The 19,432-nt window shown below is 33.2% G+C and overlaps 1 protein-coding gene across 6 annotated transcripts in view; it reads right to left on the bottom strand.

The window, feature by feature from the left end:
• Ask1 (apoptotic signal-regulating kinase 1) overlaps positions 1-19,432 on the bottom strand; it is a 167,858-nt gene that overhangs the window by 131,994 nt on the left and 16,432 nt on the right. For all 6 annotated transcript variants that reach the window (XM_076517629.1, XM_076517625.1, XM_076517624.1 and 3 more), the window contains exons 3-4: positions 5,913-6,048; positions 1,987-2,163 (exon numbers count right to left, since the gene is read on the bottom strand). In XM_076517629.1, coding sequence (XP_076373744.1) covers positions 1,987-2,163; positions 5,913-5,996 — 261 coding nt within the window. In that variant the 5' untranslated portion in view covers positions 5,997-6,048. The remainder of the gene's footprint in view (positions 1-1,986; positions 2,164-5,912; positions 6,049-19,432) is intronic.

Here is a 19,432-nt window from a genome sequence, read left to right as displayed (position 1 = left end):
TCTTTTAATGTTTGTAAAAAACAAAACAGGAATATAGTCTAGAAAAAGTCCAAATACAGTATCAGTTCATTGTTTGCTAAATGAGAAGTACAATTATTCACCGGATCAAATACATGTAGTTAAATTATGTAATACATATTAAGTTAAAAAACAACAACAAGAAAAACACCAGTAAACAAATGATAGAATATCTGCACCATCTGTTTCGTAACAACTTAGTAGTTGTACACAATAAACTAACTCCTATATTAAACCAGCTTGCTTTGAGTTATTACTATTCTAATACATGCACTGAATTTACCTTTCTTATTTTGTTGTTAACAAAACATACTACAATGAATGACTTAGCAACCTGTTCAAGAGACAAGATAAGTGAGATCCTACAAGTTTACTCTACTAAAACATACTGCAAAGTAACATTCCATTCTGGTAAGTCTGACATTTAATACATTTATGACAAAATAAGATATAAATGTTTTAAACAGTGTTTAATCTTATCATGATGGGTCACTGGTCAAAAGCCACATCAAGGGTTTGTTACCTCACATTAAAAATTTTATTCAACTACTATTTTATGAATTTATATCAAGTGTGGTATCAAACCATAGATTATGATTTAAATTTATGTATTATACACTAGTTAATTTCTTATTTCAAAAGTAAATATTTAAAAAAAATGCATCTAAATACTGATTTCTGTGTCACGTGATATTCTGAATGCAGCAGTTCAAATAGGGTGTTTGTGATGTCAAAATACAAAGTTTACAGTTTTGTAAAAATTACAAAATCAAATTACCAATATTTAAAAGATATATATAAAATAAACCTTCTATCTCTTCTATTTGATGAAATATCACTAACACACTGAATGAAACAAGTGGCCCCCATCAACCCTCCTCCAATTTTTGGAAATGGTCCCTTATTTACACTTGATGTTATATGTACATGTGAATAACCAATCAATATTCCAGAATGTCCCACATGGTTTTTCTAGCCATTTTCAAAAAGGATAGCATCCTTTCTCTTTCAAGACAAACTATTCTGCAATAGTAAATTATTTTTTTATTATTCAAAAGTATATATAAAAAACCTAAAAATATTTTGTTTCACATCTTCCGTGTGTGAAAATTTATCAAGGCTAGCAACCTATGACAAGTCGCAGCAAAGTACAAAAGTCATAAGTGCTCGTTTGCTTCTTTATTTTACTGTCCTATGTCTTAAAAAAAATATTAAAATCTTATTTGTAAATAGTAATGTATATAAATATAAAATGTATTATAACTAAAATGTGGTTGTATTTTACAAAATTCTACTACACTAAAAGTCAGGTCACTTTGTAAAGACTAAAAGTCAGTTTTACATTCTTGAATATGATAACGTAAATGCCACTTTATTATAACTTCTATCTTAGCCAGCAATAACTGAAATGTCAATATATTTTAAAATAATAGATATATATATATATATAAATGTATAATGTTATAACATTTAAGGTATTTAGACTAAACATCTATATTTTTGTGTTATAATCTGCAGTCATCCTAGAATTAAAAAATATAATTTTTTTTTTTTTTTTTTTTATTATGGTGGTTACAAGATTGGTCACATCTATTGAACATACAGAGAGATTCATATTTGAAAGTGAAAATAACAAGTTTTTCTTAGAAGCATTTGATAATTATTTGGAAGTTATAAAGACTTCACACTGGAAATGTAAATTTTCTAGAAAATCTTTAATTAGTATGTTTTACTACTTAATTAAAAACATGCAAAACTTTGTCAGCACAAGCATACATTAACAAAAAAAAGTAATATAATTACTCTCATGGATACCTCTTGAGAGGTATCCAACCCATAATGAAAGTGTTAAAATCGCACAAATGGTTAACAATAATATACAATTTGCACTTTTTAAAACAGTAAAGTAGATTTTGAATAAGATCAAGAAAACTTCCCTTTGCACCCTTAACAACAAAAAGCAAATACCAGAATAGAAAGGTCAACAACTGCAACATCAGCATTGTAAAACAAGTCCAGAACATTAGCTTCTCCAAAGTCCAATTTCTGGAATGGAATATGATGAATAGTTGCTCCTATATGATTACACGCTTTCTGAATTTCTTCATAAGCTCCACGACGATGGTAAAGCCCAACAGAGACAGTCTAGAAATACAAACACACAAAATTATTATATATCACAAATTAATCATGTTTAATTACAATATTTATATTACTATACGTCTTCAATGCAGGAATCTCTTCACTGATTTCAAAAATAAAATATACATTTAAGCCAGGAATGTTACATTGGTATTAAAAGAAATGTAGAACATGGCGTGCGTGTGCAAGTGTGTGTACTTTCATTTAAAAACAAACTGAAATTATACAATGTTACTATATATAAAAAATAATCAAATAATCATTTTCTTTCGAATAAAAGACGTACCTTATGCAACTGTTTAATCTAAGAAAAACAAAAACATCTAGCTTAATATTCTACAATGTGACACACTACTTACAAAATTTGCACAATTTAATATTTTTTGTCAAGACATATTTACTGTTAATAAAATGTCAACATTATTTCAAACAATATCAAACAGTTCAATTAAACCACAGCTTTAAAGACATGAAAGGGTTTGTCTGTACACCAATATAAATATCTCAGGTTGAATAATAACCATTAACACTTTTCTAAACATAATAATTACCACTGATATTTCATCGTTTCTTATTCAACAATCCAAGTATATCATAATCAAGTATAACCACATACATATAACAATTTCAATAACTATAAAATTCTACAACATAAAGCATTAAAATGTCCTTAACATATTGAAGAGAATGAAGTTTAACATTTCAATTCAAGCACACATACTTCGTCAGATTACTGGAAGCAGAAATATTTTTAAGCCTGGACTAATGGTCCAGTACTCAGGGCCAAAAAAGTAGATGTTCACTTTCACAGTGCTCAGAAGTGCATATGGAGACTGTTGCTGACACAGACTTATCTATCAGCATATACATCAAAGACAAAAGACCTGAATATGATGAGAAAAAGACTCTAGGGGTAGGAAGAGCTTTTTTCACACTCATGTTTTTAATTATTCATTGTCAGTTTGGTTGTTAGCAACTCAATCCTTTGTTTACACAAAGCTGCCCCACTGAGATAAATTAATTTTTTCCATACTCTAGTAATTCTTGATGATGAGAAACTAACTTGAAATAAAAATGTATCACTGAAAGGCTGGTATGGGTTTTAACACTTTTACTGATAATCATCTTCAGGTTGAAGTGACCTAGGAAGGTTGAAACGTTGTTCTCTGCTTATCGATAAAAGGTGTTAATACCTATACCAGCCATTCTGAAATACATTTCCATACTCAAGGTGCACATGTAAACAAATAAAAGTAAACAACCCCAAGATCTGAAAATCATCAGTTTTGGCTGTAAGTATAAATGGTGTGTAATTGTCTGCTATGCTATGAAATCACCACAGTTAATGTTGACGTAGAGAAATTAACTTTTCACTACAGGGTTGGTTAATCGGACAAACCTTATCATCCCAAATTAACTTTTAGAGGTTCAACATTACTAACTTTTAATAACTTTTGTATATTTTCATGAAACTAAAATCTCAGTTAACATTGTCTTTCATAATGTAATAAATTAGAGTACTTAAAGAAGTATTATTACTAAAAGTTTCACCATGAACATAAGGAGTCGAAGTGTTTATTGCTCAGAGTGCAAAGTGATTTTTATGTTAAGAATAAAAATGCTTTTCTTCATCTAAAAATTGCCAAATTTCATTTGCATAACTTCTAAAATATCTTGCATATCCACAATAAGAATAGAAAAAAAAAAATCAGTACTAAATGACCTGACACACCATGGATTCCTATTACATAAAACAAACAAAAAAAATTACTCTATTAAACTGGGAGAGTGTAGCACGTCTGGATTTCATGGCAACTATACCCAAATATCAGCACCAGACATAATGTTAACAACACCCAATGAATACATCTAATATTGGCACTAAGTTGATCCTAGTCATAAAGGAAAATGTGAACGACCCTGGGAAACTGATACTAACTGTATGTAATTTATGGTCACATGAGGTTGTACTCTTGACCTACTCTGCAAATAAATACCCTATACCAGAAGCTTCAATGAGAAAGACAGAGAGTCACAAGATAGTCTTTCTGCATTCCATAGTTATTGATTTATTTATGTTCATGATAAATTGTTTATTAACTGTGTTTTGGTAAGTGTTGAATTTAAATCTTAAGTGTTGTTATTGTAAATAAATTGCTTTTTGTTGTTGAACCCTGATTGTAATGGCATGTTCATTTAAGACTATTACTATTTAAAATGCATCACAACTGCAATAAGAAATAATTAAGTAGTCAATTCATTGATGGATGTTGTTTATACAATATAAATAAAAATAATGTTAAATACATGTTTTAGCCAAATATTTTGCTGTCACCTACCAACTCAGTAATCATTAATTTTAATGATTCCATGTCAATTTTCTGTCATTTTGTAGGCACAAAAGAAAAACCCTTAAGTTTACAAACACTGCAACATAGTACCAACCATAATACATCTATTAAAAACTAAAACACTAATTTTAAACCAAAAAAACAAATATCAACAAGATACCTTTACTAAATCTTAAGCAATCTTAAGTCATGATATTGTTTCTTTCTCTCTTGCTCTCCGATTCCGAATTATTTGACATTATGTCCGCTTTCAAAAAGGAAAGTAATAAAAAGGTTTTGAAAGGCATGTAGCAAAATTATAATAACTCTCCAGGATGACTAATGGGTAGTTCAAACAGCAGCATTAGTCACCTGAAGTTGGCCTTTTCAGTCCTGATTTTGAGTTATTTGACTTCACAGCCATTTTCTAATTTCAAATTGAACTAGATGGACTGAGATTCTTAAATGGGAATCTCATTAAAAAAGATTGGTGGCCTTTAAGAAACTAAAAACATTTATAACCTTGTTAATGTGGCTTTTTTTTATTTTTCAGTAGGATGCATTTTTTTCTATTATACAGTAACTTGTCTGTCTAATCTGTTTAGCTCAAGTGCATACTGCTACTCATATGAAATTCAAAAGTTTTATTTATTCATACTTGTTGGTCAGTCACCAATTTCTATAACCTATAATTTTACATTAGTGACACCCTGAAACAAAAAGCAGCAGCTATGTATCTCATCCAATTCATAATTCTACAAAAATTGAAAGATCTCTCCTACATCTACATAAAGATAACTCTTTATTTCAATACTAATAATGATAATAATTGGTTGGTTTGAGGTTTCATGGCACAAAGCAGCTAGGCTATCTGCATTAACATCGAGTAAAAAGTTAAAATTAAAGTTAATTTAGCAAAATTCATGAAAGGAAATCCAGGTAAAACAAAAAGTTTAAAGAAAAACATAAATAGCATTAAAACCAATGTTTACATCTAGTTTACAGCAGTAAGAGAAAAACTGCAGTAACACAAGCTGTAAGAGACTTTCTGTAGCATAACTGTAATTATCACAACTCACCAAGAAGACAAAATACTCACTTCTTGTATTTAAGGCACAAAATAAAAAGTGGTAAAACTCTCACCAGCTTACAGATGAACTGGTTTAATGTTTAATTAACTTACTAAATACAATATGCTTGTCTTTCTAAACATTAGTTCACCCAAAGTCTCTAAAATATTTGACACATCATGTAAATTTTACATAACATTTAAACACTACAGAACATTTCTAGGCATCATACATCATTATGATGATCCAATACTATTTTTGTTAAACAATAAAAGATGTTTGCATTATAATATTCAAAATATAGTCCACAACAAAGTTGATACGTAACACATGAACTAAATTCTGTACTTACAAGATCAATCACAACTGCTACATTAATACGAGGTCTCACAGAAAGAGGTCCACTGGAGACCGAATGAGAGTCCACATCACTCATGTTGGAGCTGCCAACAGAATTGTTTAATACTAGACAGAAGTCTAGCCTCTACCTATATTATCAGAAAAAATGTAAAACATTAGCATAAAAGCTCAATCAAAAATAAAAATTATCCTTTTCCTTTTCTTGCATAAAAACACACAAAATACAATCAATATACTCCATAAACTTTAATCCCAACTACACTATACTTACTGCTTTAACATCTCCTTTTCTCTAAGTATTATATTATAAGCATAAATCTTCTTACATTAGTTTACACATATTCATGGAAAGTTTATACTCCAATTGTAATTATGAGTGAAAAATTCAGAAAATCTAATTTTTGATTAGTTTATGTGACTAACTGATGTAATTACAGCTCATAAAGAATCAATTACATCACCCAGTTCCAATTTACACTTCAGATAAATCTAAACAGCATTTGTTTTAGCAACTCAAGACTATATCAATCTAAAATTATTAATGCTTCTATAGCATGAAATATTTTAATCAAAGCCTGACACTCATCCAAAGGTTTCAAAATAGCAAAATTGATGTCTTATAAATGCAGGTGTGAAACATTCCTTTTTTTAAACAAAAGAGCAGATTTATCAGAACTGCTGATGATTTATAACCTTGTTAATGTTTTGTTTTTTCAGTTGGATGCATGTTTTTCCATTATACAGTAACTTGTCTGTCTAATCTGTTCAGCTCAAGTGCATATTGCTACTCATATGATATTCAAAAGATTTATTCATATTTGTTGGTCAGTCACCAATTTCTACAACCTATAATTTTACATTAGTGACACCCTGAAACAGAAATCAGCAGCTATGTATCCCATCCAATTCATAATTCTACAAAAATTGAAAGATCTGCCCTACATCTACATAAAGATAACTCTTTATTTTAATACCAATAATGATAATAATTGGTTGGTTTGATGTTTCATGGCACAAAGCAGCTAGGCTATCTGCATTAACATCGGGTAAAAAGTTAAAATTAAAGTTAATTTAGCAAAATTCATGAAAGGAAATCCAGGTAAAACAAAAAGTTTAAAGAAAAACATAAATAGCATTAAAACCAATGTTTACATCTAGTTTACAGCAGTAAGAGAAAAACTGCAGTAACACAAGCTGTAAAAAACTTTCTGTAACATAACTGTAATTATCATAACTCACCAGGAAGACTAACAGGTAAGTTCAAAAACTGCCATCAGCCACCTGAAGTTGGCCATTCCAGTCCTGATTCCGAGTTATTTGACATTATGATCATTTTCAGAAAATAAAATTATAAAAGTTTTAAAAGACTAGTAACAATCTTTCAATAATAATAAGCCAGGATGACTAACAGCTAGTTCAAACAACAGCATTAGTCACCTCAAGTTGGTCTTTCCAGTCCTAGTTTTGAGTTACTTGACATTATGGCCATTTACTAATTTCAAATCAAACTAGATGTACTTTGATTCTTAATAGGAAATCACATTAGAAAAGGTCTAATGTATAAATTAAAAAACTTAAGTAGCATTAAAAAGAATAATGGCCTTTAAAAATCTAAAATCATTTCTAAGGTGGACAGCGTCACCATCACCAATAACACTATCTAACAGAGCCGAGCCTTAAATACAGGACTATAGTCCATGTACCAAACAGGCACAGCAGCGATAGTACTAGAGCAGATAGATTTAGCTGTGGTGTCGATGAGCTCGTTCCCATGAATACCAACATGGCCTGGTATCCAGAAAAACTGGATAATAGATGTTAAAGATAAATAGGCCAGTTGGTTCTAGATATCAGCAAGAACAGGGTGTGAACCAATGTGAAGCAATTCTAAGGCCAGTAGAGGACAAGCGAGTCAGAATGAATGGTGCAGTTTGAGCACTGCTTAGCTTCTATGTGATCCAAGGCAAGAGATATGGCATACAGTTCAGCAGTGAACACAGAAGCTGAAGAGGGGATTCTGTGCACAACCACAACAAGCCATCGTAGAACCCACACAGTCACCCGACTTCAAACCATCTGTATAAATATGAATGGAAAAATGGTTCAAAATGTGTTCAGCAAATAACACAGTATTTACAATTGGGAGTGCCTGCTTTTCTTAGATGACATAACAAATATCACATCTGGAGACTATTAGAAGCCATGGTGGAATGGGCTGACCAGCAGATACAGCAATATTATCCAAGGACAGACCCAATTCATCCAACTGCGCCTGGATACAAAGGCCAAAAAGAGCAATGGGAAACTGTCTGTTCTGATAAAATATGGCCCACCAAGGAAGGAAAACACAACTTCAAGCGAGATGCTTTGGTAAGGAACAAAGTTTTGAAGCATATAGTAAAGACAGTTGCAAACGGCAGAGGTGCAAAGAAGGTTCATGAGACTGTATATAAGCTCTAAACTGGGGAAGTGTGGAAAGCCCCAGAGCAGAGCCAAAGTCCCTGACGAAGAATGAGTCCAGCATCTTTAAGGCCGAGGTCCTGGCAGAGCCACAGACCAGTGATCCATAGTCAAGTTTCTATCAAATAAGAGCATGATATATCTTTAATATAGAACATCGATCCACACCCAAGTTGTGGAAGAGACAACACAGAGGATGTTCAGTGCTCTTGTACATTTGACCCATAGCTGCTTGATGTGTGGTATAAAGGTCAGCTTACAGTCAAAGATAAGCCCCAAGAACTTTGTCTCAGGGACCATGGGCAGCACAATTTCACTGATACTGAGTTCAGGATCAGGGCAAATACCCCATTGGCAGCAAAGGTGCATTCAAACAGTTTTAGAGAGAGAAATTAAAACTGTTTGCTGTGATCCACTTCAGTAAACAACTGAGGGCAGTCTGCAGCTGTTGCTCAATAAACCTCATGTTCAACAACTGACATATGATGTGAAAGTTATAGACACAAAGCCTGTTTGCAATAGTAAGAGGGAGTTGTTCATTGATGGCATTAATCTTTATACTGAAAAGTGTGACACTCAGAACACAGCCCTGATTGATTCCAAGTTCCTGCAGAAAAAGAATGGGACAAGTGTCGAACCAACATGAACTTGGAATTTCCTGTCAATTAAAAAATATTTAATAAAAATGGACAAATATATATATTTGTGACCCATATATATGGAGGTCTCACAAAATGTCATATCTGCACGTTGTATCATAAGCCTTCTCAATGTCAAAGAATATTGATACAACATATTGTAGTTTGAGAAAGGTTTCTCTGATTGATGTTTCAAGTTGAATCAGGTGGTCCATGGTGCAGTGCTGTCTTCAGAACCCACACTGGGTGGGCAAGAAAAAGTTGTTTCATTCCAAGAACCAAACAAGATGAGAATTAACTATCCTCTCTAAGGTCTTACAGAGAAAGCTCATCAAAGCAGATTGGACAGTAGTTTGAGGAATCTTGGGATCCTTCACAGGCTTAGAGAAAGGTAGGACAATAGCCTGGTGACAAGCATAAGGAAAAACATTCTCCTGCCAGATCCAGTTAAAACAATCAGAAGAATAGCACGAGAAGCAGGAGATAGATGGTGCAGCACTTCATAGTGTACATCATCAGGCCCAACAGATGTACTACCAGACTCAACAGCCAGTTTGAGTTCCATCACTGTAAAGGGACGATTACAGTCATAAAGACAATCAGCTCAATTGGAAAGGTGATCACTCTGCCTGAGTCAGGTGGAGAAAGAAGCAGAAGTGCTAGATACCCAACAAAAGATTTCACCTAGAGTATCGACAATGATCCAGGTATCAGCTACTTCTTGGCCATCAGAGAGTAAGATCGAGAGGGGGACAGAATTATATGACTTTGGAACTTGGATTAAGTTCAAAACTGGCATATCTTCTACCACAAGATTCTTTCTGGCTTTAATGCCTTACCCACCAAGCATATGCATGGGCCCACTGGAAAGCAATGCAGTTCACAATTGTGGGATATCTACGGAAAGTATCATTGGCCTGTTTTTAAGCCTTCCGTGCCATGTAGCAGGCAGGATTCCACCATGGACGAGGATATATTGGAAAAAATGTCAAGGTTTTAGGAATACATTGAGCAGCTACTTGTATAATACAGTCAGTTACTGCTACCACACAGTCGTCTATTGATGTCCTACAGACGAGGGCAGGATCAAGTTCTGCGAGAGCAGTGAAAGAGGGCCAGTTTGCTGAATCCAGCTTCCACCAGGGCACACTGGTTGGGTGGCATCGAACATGGCCAGTCTCTCAAATTTACAAAAAAATTGTCGCTGTCTCGTGGATTATTGTCAACCCTCCACAAAAAATGGGAGAATACTGAAAGGGACAAACAGAGATTAATAGCAGTAAAGGACTGAATAAGTGCATGGAAATAAGTAGAAGAACCATTATTGAAGAGAAATGCTGTTATCAGAGAGCATACACTCTACGGGGCGACCCCTCCTATCAGCATTTCCCCAGAGGGGATGATGTTCATTAAAGTCTCCCAGAATGACAAAAATGAGATAGCAACTGTTCAAGGAGAACATCAAGATCTGACTGATCATAGATCTCTCCAGATGATAGGAAGAGAGAACAAACAGTGACGGTACGAGCCAAGGAAACACGAATGGCTGTGGCCTCCAAGGGTGTGTCGAGTGGCAAAGACAGGGTGGGCATATGCTGATCAACCAACACAGCCTGTCATTTCTGTACAAAGAAAACTCCTGAAAGGTGACTGTATCAGCAGGTTTCAGAAATGTTTCCTTTAAGGAAAGACTTGCAGGATGGAAGGAAGCAATCAGTGTTTTGATGTCATCCAGATTAGAATGTAAACCTTGACAGTTCCATTGTATCAAGGTGATCATTTTTATTTATGTGAAGGTGATTTGAGTGGAGAACCCTTCTGTTTACAACCATGTCTTTACTGTCCTTAATTGAGGGAGGTCTGTTGATCTCCAGGGATCCTGTCCTGGGTCGATTGTGCGGGTCTTTGCTGTTGGAAGAATTCCAGTGACTGAGGATGTGAACAAATGATCGCTTTTCATCTTGGGATGGGAGGTACCTGAGAATTTGCTCGTATCCAGAAATAAAGGAAGTGGATCTTGGGATTTGCTGGGTTGTACATTAGACAGAGATGGATGTTGAAGTTGATCCATCAACTGTTTTAACCATGGAGGTCAAAAGGCTTTTCATTTGTTTTGAGCACAATTCTTTTGGAGGGATGGAGAGATCTGTCTGCACTCCCACTGTAGTAGTGGAATAACGTGCAGCAGCATACATCCAAAATGAAGTGGTGGACAACAATTTTCAAGCCTCAGGGTAAGTAATGTTTTGAATTGTTTTCAAATGCTGCACCTCTTTTTCTTTCAACCATTTAGAACAAGAACGAAAGTAGGACGGGTGAGAGCCATTGCAATTGATGCAACGAGTGTCCATTTCACACTTGTAGGCATCATGGTACTTGCCACCACAACGAGCACACGTCAAAAAACCACGACATGACGTCTTTGAGTGACCAAACCTTTGACACTAGAAACATTGGAGAGGGTTTGGAATGTGTGGCCATACCCTGCAATTAAGATAACCTGCCTTTATTGTGGCAGGTGCATGTGGCGATGTAAAGGTCAGAATGAGGATATTGGTTGGCAAAGTATCTCCATCTTTGCAAGTGGAGATACGCCTCATTATAGAAACTCCTTGAGTGGAGAAACCAGCGAGAATCTCCAACTCAGGGATGTTCTTCAAATCCCTCTCAACAATATCTTCTTGTGATGAATTCAAAGTAGCATGAGGTGTAATCTCAATAGGTATATCCCCAATCACCTTTGAATGCAAAAAGAGTTCACTGTGTTGAGATGTGGATGTTTTTTTCCACCAATATGCTACCAGATTGAAGCTTCTTTAAAGGTTTGTCTGAAAGTGAATGCAATATAAGAAAATGGGGTACAGGTGTTACAGATGTTGAAGATTGCTGCTCAGAATCTTCAAGACGTGGTTGTTTACCTATAGACTGTTTTTCACTATTTATTTAAGTTTTTAATTGGAGTATCCCTAATGAAAAAGTAAACTTTCGGTGCCCACTGACCCCACCCACCATGGAGCCCTACGAGGGGATGCACTACAATGTCAAACAAGGACACTGCAGCAACACCAGGGTTTCGTGAGCACTATATCAAAATGTCAGCATCAGACACAAAGTCCACAGTACCTGTTGAGAACATCTAACACTGGTACTTAGTTGACCCTATCTCAAGTTAACCAGCCAACTGACCCAAGGGGACCCACCCCTAGGTCACCCATCAACAGGAATTGAAGGTGAAAGTGGTGTGTTTGGGTTGGACCCCTCAACTACCAGGATCCTCTCCTCCCCCTTCATGGGTCACCATGCACAGCAAATACGTGGATGGATGATTAGATCCCAGGAGGTGAACTGAAAGAACAGAACCTTCCCTGGGAGGTCCCCTCACCACGTACAGGAATCCACACTGAGGGGAATGATAATAATAAAAAAGGGTAAATCAGTCTCTTCCACTGTAAATTATACAACTTAGATTGTTAATGGTACTTTACAAAATACAGGAAGATATTATAACAGGTATGAACATTTAAGTAGAAGATTGCAAAAACAAGCTTGCAGCAATCAACGTTCATCCTAACTCCAGAGAATATTTTTTATTCTGCAAAACTATCTTCTCCAAAATAATCCTCACATATGTCACAAACCACAAATCAGCATACAGCTCCTGGAAGTCAAAAGTTCAAGCCAGCAGAAATGATTATGGATACATTATTTCTATAAAGATGGATCCCTATTCTTTAGGTTGAGCTCTTTCCTTTATTACTGTACATCAGAAGCAAAAAAACAAACACTTGAACGAGTTAAACTTAAGTTTGAGGATTAAGAAACTTTTGTACAACTGATAACATATTTATTCTAAAAAAATTTTAGTTAATACTAAGAGAAAGTCTGTATATTAGCCGTCTTTAGAATACATTTATTTGAAGTGGGTTTCTTGCCATCATGAAGTAAATGCCTGATGTTAGTAGATTTGAAGATTATTTCATTTTCTTTATATGTTGGAGGAGGTTTTTAGTGGGTTTTTTTTTTTATACAAACAAGTATTAGATTTTGGTACTATTTTATATGGCTTAAATTATTGTAGTGAATATTTTTGGTGTAGAAACAGTTACTAGATAGGTTATATAGCTAAATTGTGCCAGGAAAGGCAAACTTTAGGAATCAATGTTTCCCATTTCAAAATCACAGGTTAATGATGAGTTACTCTCCTGTACTTCAGCAGGATTGTATCAGGATATTATATATCAAGAGTATATGATAACATCAGAATTATGCTGATCATTCCATTGCAAGACTACAATTAAAATAAAAACACCACTAGGAAAACTGTTGAAATTTGTTGCTTTCACAAGATATTCTATTGTCATGGTTACGAGGTTGTGAAATGTTTATACTACTGAATAAATATATTTCAGGAACTACAAAAGATATTGCCACAATCTAAGTATTCCTACACATATTTAACCCTTAAATGGTATGGTATCCATCATCAATTGATGCTGCTGCCTACAACATTCCTAATGTTTAAGGATTAAAGGCATGGACAACTAATTGGTAGGATGGCTTCAAGATTATAGGTCAAGATCAAAATTAAATTTCAGAATGTGAACAATTTTACAAAACATAAACTATTTTCTTTTTTATTACTATACCATTTTATGAAAAGTTTTATACACTTTATGAATGCCTAGAATCTGAGCTCTAAAATGGTATACAATGATATAGCAAATATATCATATACTATAAAAACAGGTCAATTTAGTAAAAACCTTTGAATAACAGCAAAATGATAGAAATATATGCATGACACATGAAAACACCATGTCTTTGAAACTAAAAATGATATAGTAAAAAGGAAAAAGAATGCTTACATGTTTTCTACAATATTTATTGACATAAGTTACAGTTTATTACTGCTTAGTATTAGATAAACTGTTCATTAAAAGTTTAATACAAGACTATTACTTTGTATATTGTATAAACATTAAAGAAAGTTATTTATAAAAGATAGTTATGACAAGTTTGCTTATGTAACTGTTTACAAATCATTTGTTGCATATTTAAATTGTTGTTAATTAATGTCAAATTAATCTTGTCTTCCAAGATTTGTCATTTTTAGTGAGTACCGTATCTTAGAGAAAGTTCTGGGCCTCAGTTCTCTTTCAGAGAAAATTAATACTGATAGAGTTAAGTAACTTAAATTAAAACAAACTCAAAAAGAAGAACTCCAACAAAAACAGCAAATCCAAACTGACTAATTATATCAGTTTGTTGGAACCAAAAACAAGTCAAAACTAAAAATAAAAATGCTGCACTAATTTAAAGAATCCCAGGGTACAAGCTATAATGTGGGATATACCCTGGATTTTGGAGGTGACTGTTGAAATAGGACCTGTTGACAGACAGTGGATCCCCACCACAATGCAAGGTGTGTGTGTGTGTGTGTGTGTGTGTGTGTGTGTGTGTGTGTGTGTGTGTGACCAAGTTAGTACACAGAGGTTAGTGAATGTCAAAGTAAGACAAAATTGGTAAGAGATTTTGTCAAATAGATCTAGACTATGTTTGTAAGTTTAGTCATAAAGTGTGTGTAGTGGTAACTTTTAAAATTTAGTAAACGAGTACAGAAGAATAATTCATCTTGTCAGTTTGGTTATAAAGTAACTGAATTGGTCTGTGTGGACTTTTGACATAAAATAATTAGTTAAAGCATTGAATTCAACAGTGGTGACTCATAAGGTATCTTAGACAAATTTATCGTTAGCTATATTGTGATTACAGAATTAAAATAATTCATTTTGTCAATCAGGTTCTAAGGTAATTCTTGATATAACTGTGGTGATTAACAATGCAACACATTTGTATATACATTTGACTCATTTTGAATATTTTAAAATAAGTGGATTGTATACTATTTATTGTTGAAATTTACTGCCAACAAGTTGTAGACACTATAAAAATCTGGCCCACATACACAAGCAAAAACATGACAACTAAAACTGATCTTTAAAATGTTCTAGGAAGCAGAATATTTTGCTTTTTGACAAGTTTTGATTTTCATTACACTTGGTATCAAAAGTGTCAACCAAACACCAAATACAAATTTGAACCTAGACCTACTCAGTGTATGAATAAATCATCACTGTCAACTTCACTAGCAATGTTCAATAGTCTTCTCTGACACAACTCTAATTAGTGTAATTTTTCAAACTACAGAGCTTGGTGCATTTGATTTCTTTTGTTAGGCATGTACAATTAGTATTTTGCATTTCCAAGATGACTTAAGAGCTGCAATACAGTACAGTATAGTGGAAGAATCATATTGTTGACTAAAATGAATCTACTGACTTTTCAACACAAGCTGTATACCTAGGTGATTGAGGTAAAATAAATAATAATATGATATAAAAGGTTTCACAACATTTGCGTTCAAGCAGATTTGACTCTAGGAAGCTCATAGGTAATGCTATTTGATAATGTAACATGAGCTGTACATTCCCCCGATTGATTTACAACTTATAAATGGCACAGGTAGTAATTAATTAGACATGATTCAAAGGGCAATAAAACAACAGAATTTATTTATAAATAGATGTATAAAGTTACAAGCTTAAAGCTATGAAAGATAAATCAAATGTAGTTTCACATTACAATTAGAAGTCATTTGAGAGAAAATAAAGTATTTCAGATTCATTTTAATTTTTTTTTGGCAGTTACATTGTCACTTAAATTGACTAATTCCGTTTTAAGATAAGGTAGAGAAAACAACAGAAAATATAAAATTCTATTGGAAAACAATATTTGAAATGTATTTCAGAGGTTTGGGGGGAATCACAGAGAGGAAATCTGAGATTACAAAACATTTTTTTAAAATCTTAAACATGAAAATTACTTTGCATATTAACTATTCAAAAATACTCTATGTTTACGAATAAACCTTTTACGTTTATTAAAAATACTTTACCATAAAAATGTGATGTCAAAGACTTGTAATGTTAACTGAAAGACTGCCACATTTTGAAGATATACACACCATATTCATAGTTAAACATATTAAAAGACTTTAAAGGAATACAAAAAGGTCACATGGTTAGTCAAATTGCCTCATTATCAAGCTGCCATGAAGTTCATCCATGTAAAATTGTGTTATTTCCCCACATACAGTTCAAATTCCATGGTCAACTTTTCATCTTCTAACTTCTATATAGATAAGCACATACATTAAATGAATGTTCATAAAGGATTCTAACAAAGCCAAGCAAATATTCCACTGGCTTGCTTACCAAAATAAATCATTTCAATACATTTGCTATTTGCTTGGGACCACTAACTTACTGGAAGATGAATCTTCATCTGATAACTCCTGTTTCTGAGAAAATCAGCTTGTGATTGTAAAGATACATAACAGTACTATTAATTTTGTGTAATTAATCACTGGAGTGAAATGATACACAGTTCTCAAATTTCTCTAACCTCCATCTATACTTTAATGGGGAAGTTTTACATCAACTGTAATACCATTTCCACTTCTCTTTCCAAACTAATTGTTCAGAACAAATTTAAACTTAGATTAATCTGTCAAGAGCACTACTTATTTAATTTTGTGAGCAAAGGCCCTTTTTAATCTTATTGTTTAGCTACCTCCTTTTAGCAGTAGTTTTTTTTTTTTTTTTTTATATCTACTCGAACCACTCTACACTACTTTGTATCTTACTGCTCTCAAAATAATGCTCTCTCCTGTGAAAAAAACACCAAAATATACTTAATAGCACTTTTACAGTTTCATTTTTCTATCTCAACCACATTTATTATTAAAAGCACCAGGTTCACATTCACTGTCCAGTCTTTCATGCAACTCCTTTAGAGTTCTGACACAAACTGTTTAAACAAATTATCCATCATCACCCAAACACTAATTTTTGCATGTATGTCAGTATTCTATTTGAAGACTTAACTGTGTATATATTAGATTATACACATAAAGCTTTATTATGGTGTGGCAATTTCTAATTTCAGTTAATTAAAAAAAATGTTTACATTTGTTGCAAATTTTAATTAATTGTTTTCATGCTTTCCTACTTTCTTTTATAACTTTACTATATCTCCCAAGTTTATGGGCTTATCTCATTGGGTATTTTGGTCACACTTCCAAAAATACATAAATTAAGGAAACCTAGTTATTGTATCTTCACGACAACTGGTAAAATTCTGTTAAAGTTACGGTATTTTGTACACAAAAAATTAGACTATTTGAATCAAGTATTTTAACTAAATATTTGTTATTGCTGTATTGTAGTTATTTGTACTCAAACTCTAAACACTGAGTATTATCATTAATGCTTAGCAATATTTCAAATTAAGAAGTAGAAGAACAAAATATATAAAAATATTTTTCATCAAATAATCTTAAATAATTTTTTGGTTGTATCGTCAATTGCAAATCTTCACAATTTTCATATCTAATTTATTTTTAATGTTTTATTCCTCTTTGTCATTTAGCATTATTATTTATCATGATACACACTAACACATTTCAGGCCACAAGTTCCTCATTTTATGACAGGGAAAAAAATCACTGGAGGACTCTAAGACCAAAGTACATATTAATATTAATGGAATAGAAATGTGCTTCCTAATTGGTTTAGTAGATGCAAGGGACTTGAGAAGTTGTCCTGTCTTTCCAGATTATGTTCATCAAGTAGGTAAGTATTAACTTTAACCAATGAGATATACAAACTTAGAGTACATCAGCTTTAACTGTTAAACAATCAGCTTTAACTCTTAAACAGGAGCCATCACCAGTTGATGCTGTTACCTACAACATTCCTACAGTTTAAGGGTTATGATTAAAAAGTGAGATATCATGCTGATCTAAAGTGCCCTTTGACCTCAATAAAATTCCTAGTTTTTACTCCCTCCTGACCCCAAATGACATTTAATCTTAAAACCATATACAGCTTTTAACCATTTCTCTCCACTTGTTAGTTTATCTAACTTTGAGAAGGCTCAAACAAAATCCCTTGAAAGAGAAGCATTTTAAAATTTTTTGGGGATTTGACCTTTGATGACCTTACAAATAAGGAATACATTTCAGGCATCTTAAGCAACTTACTAATTTATCCAACCCCAATTAAATCACACACACACACACATAAAGAAACAAGTTTTATAAGACTTCTAGCTTTTGTCTCCTCTTAATCTCAAATGACCTATGATCTGAGAATTCTATGCAACTTTTAAGCACCTATATCCAATTATTACTTCATCTAACTTTGAGAACAATTAGACAAAATCCTTGGAAGAAGTTTCCAGGCATAATTTCTGCTTACAAAATTCAATTCACTTGACCAAGATTGGAAATCATGTAACTATTTTTGTCAAACAGTAGCCATTTGAAAATCACGACAGACAGACAGAAATACATGTTGCCATAACATATGGTCAACATTCTATTTCCAAAAAATATTACTACCAATTTTTTTAAATTATAAAAATCTTTCTAACAAGCATTATAAAACATAACACATAATTAACTAAATACAAATGTAATTTAACTGTATCTAGTAGACATATTTCTATTTGACAAACAATGGTAAGTACTAACATGGGCATAAGAGCAGTTTTAAGTACTTGTAGGGAATTTTGCAAGCCAGTTTGAAAATAACCCACGAGAAATTACAATTTAAAATAAGCTGCTTCTATTGGTTATGAATACCCACAGAAATAAATAGAAATGAGCAAAAAATTGTATGACTGTAGAAAATGAGCATGGCTTCTACCAAGTGTTCCAGAGAGATTTATTTTTTCTTTTCTTGGAATTTGCCCTAAAGAATTTGAAAGAAGGGTTTGAACACAGAAAAATTAGCCTATTTTCTGTCAAGACATTGAGCTCTAGTGATTGAAAAGAATTAATTAAATTACAGATATTGATGCTTAAAACTTTAAATCAGGGGTGTGCAACAGGCGGCCCGCGGGCCACAACCCGGCCCGCCAAGCCATTTAGTGTGGCCCTAGTTGTTGTAATCTAACCATGTGGCCTGATCTGTAATCCAACGCAAATGGAATATTTTTAAAAGCATCGATCCTACGGGATTCCCAGGCTTCGACTTGACAAACTTCTAAAATTATCTTTGCTAGAGAGGAGCAGGCCGAATTCGATTGGTCGGCCTCCTTAGGGCATGAATAGGTGACGTGCACTAGCACTATTGTCTACGACTCAACGTCATGTCCTGAACCTCGCTTCGCCAGCTGGCGACAATTTTCCCTAACCTCTGCTGTCCGTCATTCATTATTGGTAAAAATTTTATTACCTTTTACAGTTACTACAAGAGATTGAAGGTAAATTGATTATTATTTAGCATATTGTTGTGACTTTACTGAATTTATTAAAATTTTTGCTTTCAGATGCATCTGATTCTATGTA

This window comes from Tachypleus tridentatus, chromosome 8 (genome assembly GCF_004210375.1).
Source record: "Tachypleus tridentatus isolate NWPU-2018 chromosome 8, ASM421037v1, whole genome shotgun sequence".
In the NCBI taxonomy this organism is placed as follows: domain Eukaryota; kingdom Metazoa; phylum Arthropoda; class Merostomata; order Xiphosura; family Limulidae; genus Tachypleus; species Tachypleus tridentatus.
This window is presented reverse-complemented; position numbering and strand designations above follow the sequence as displayed.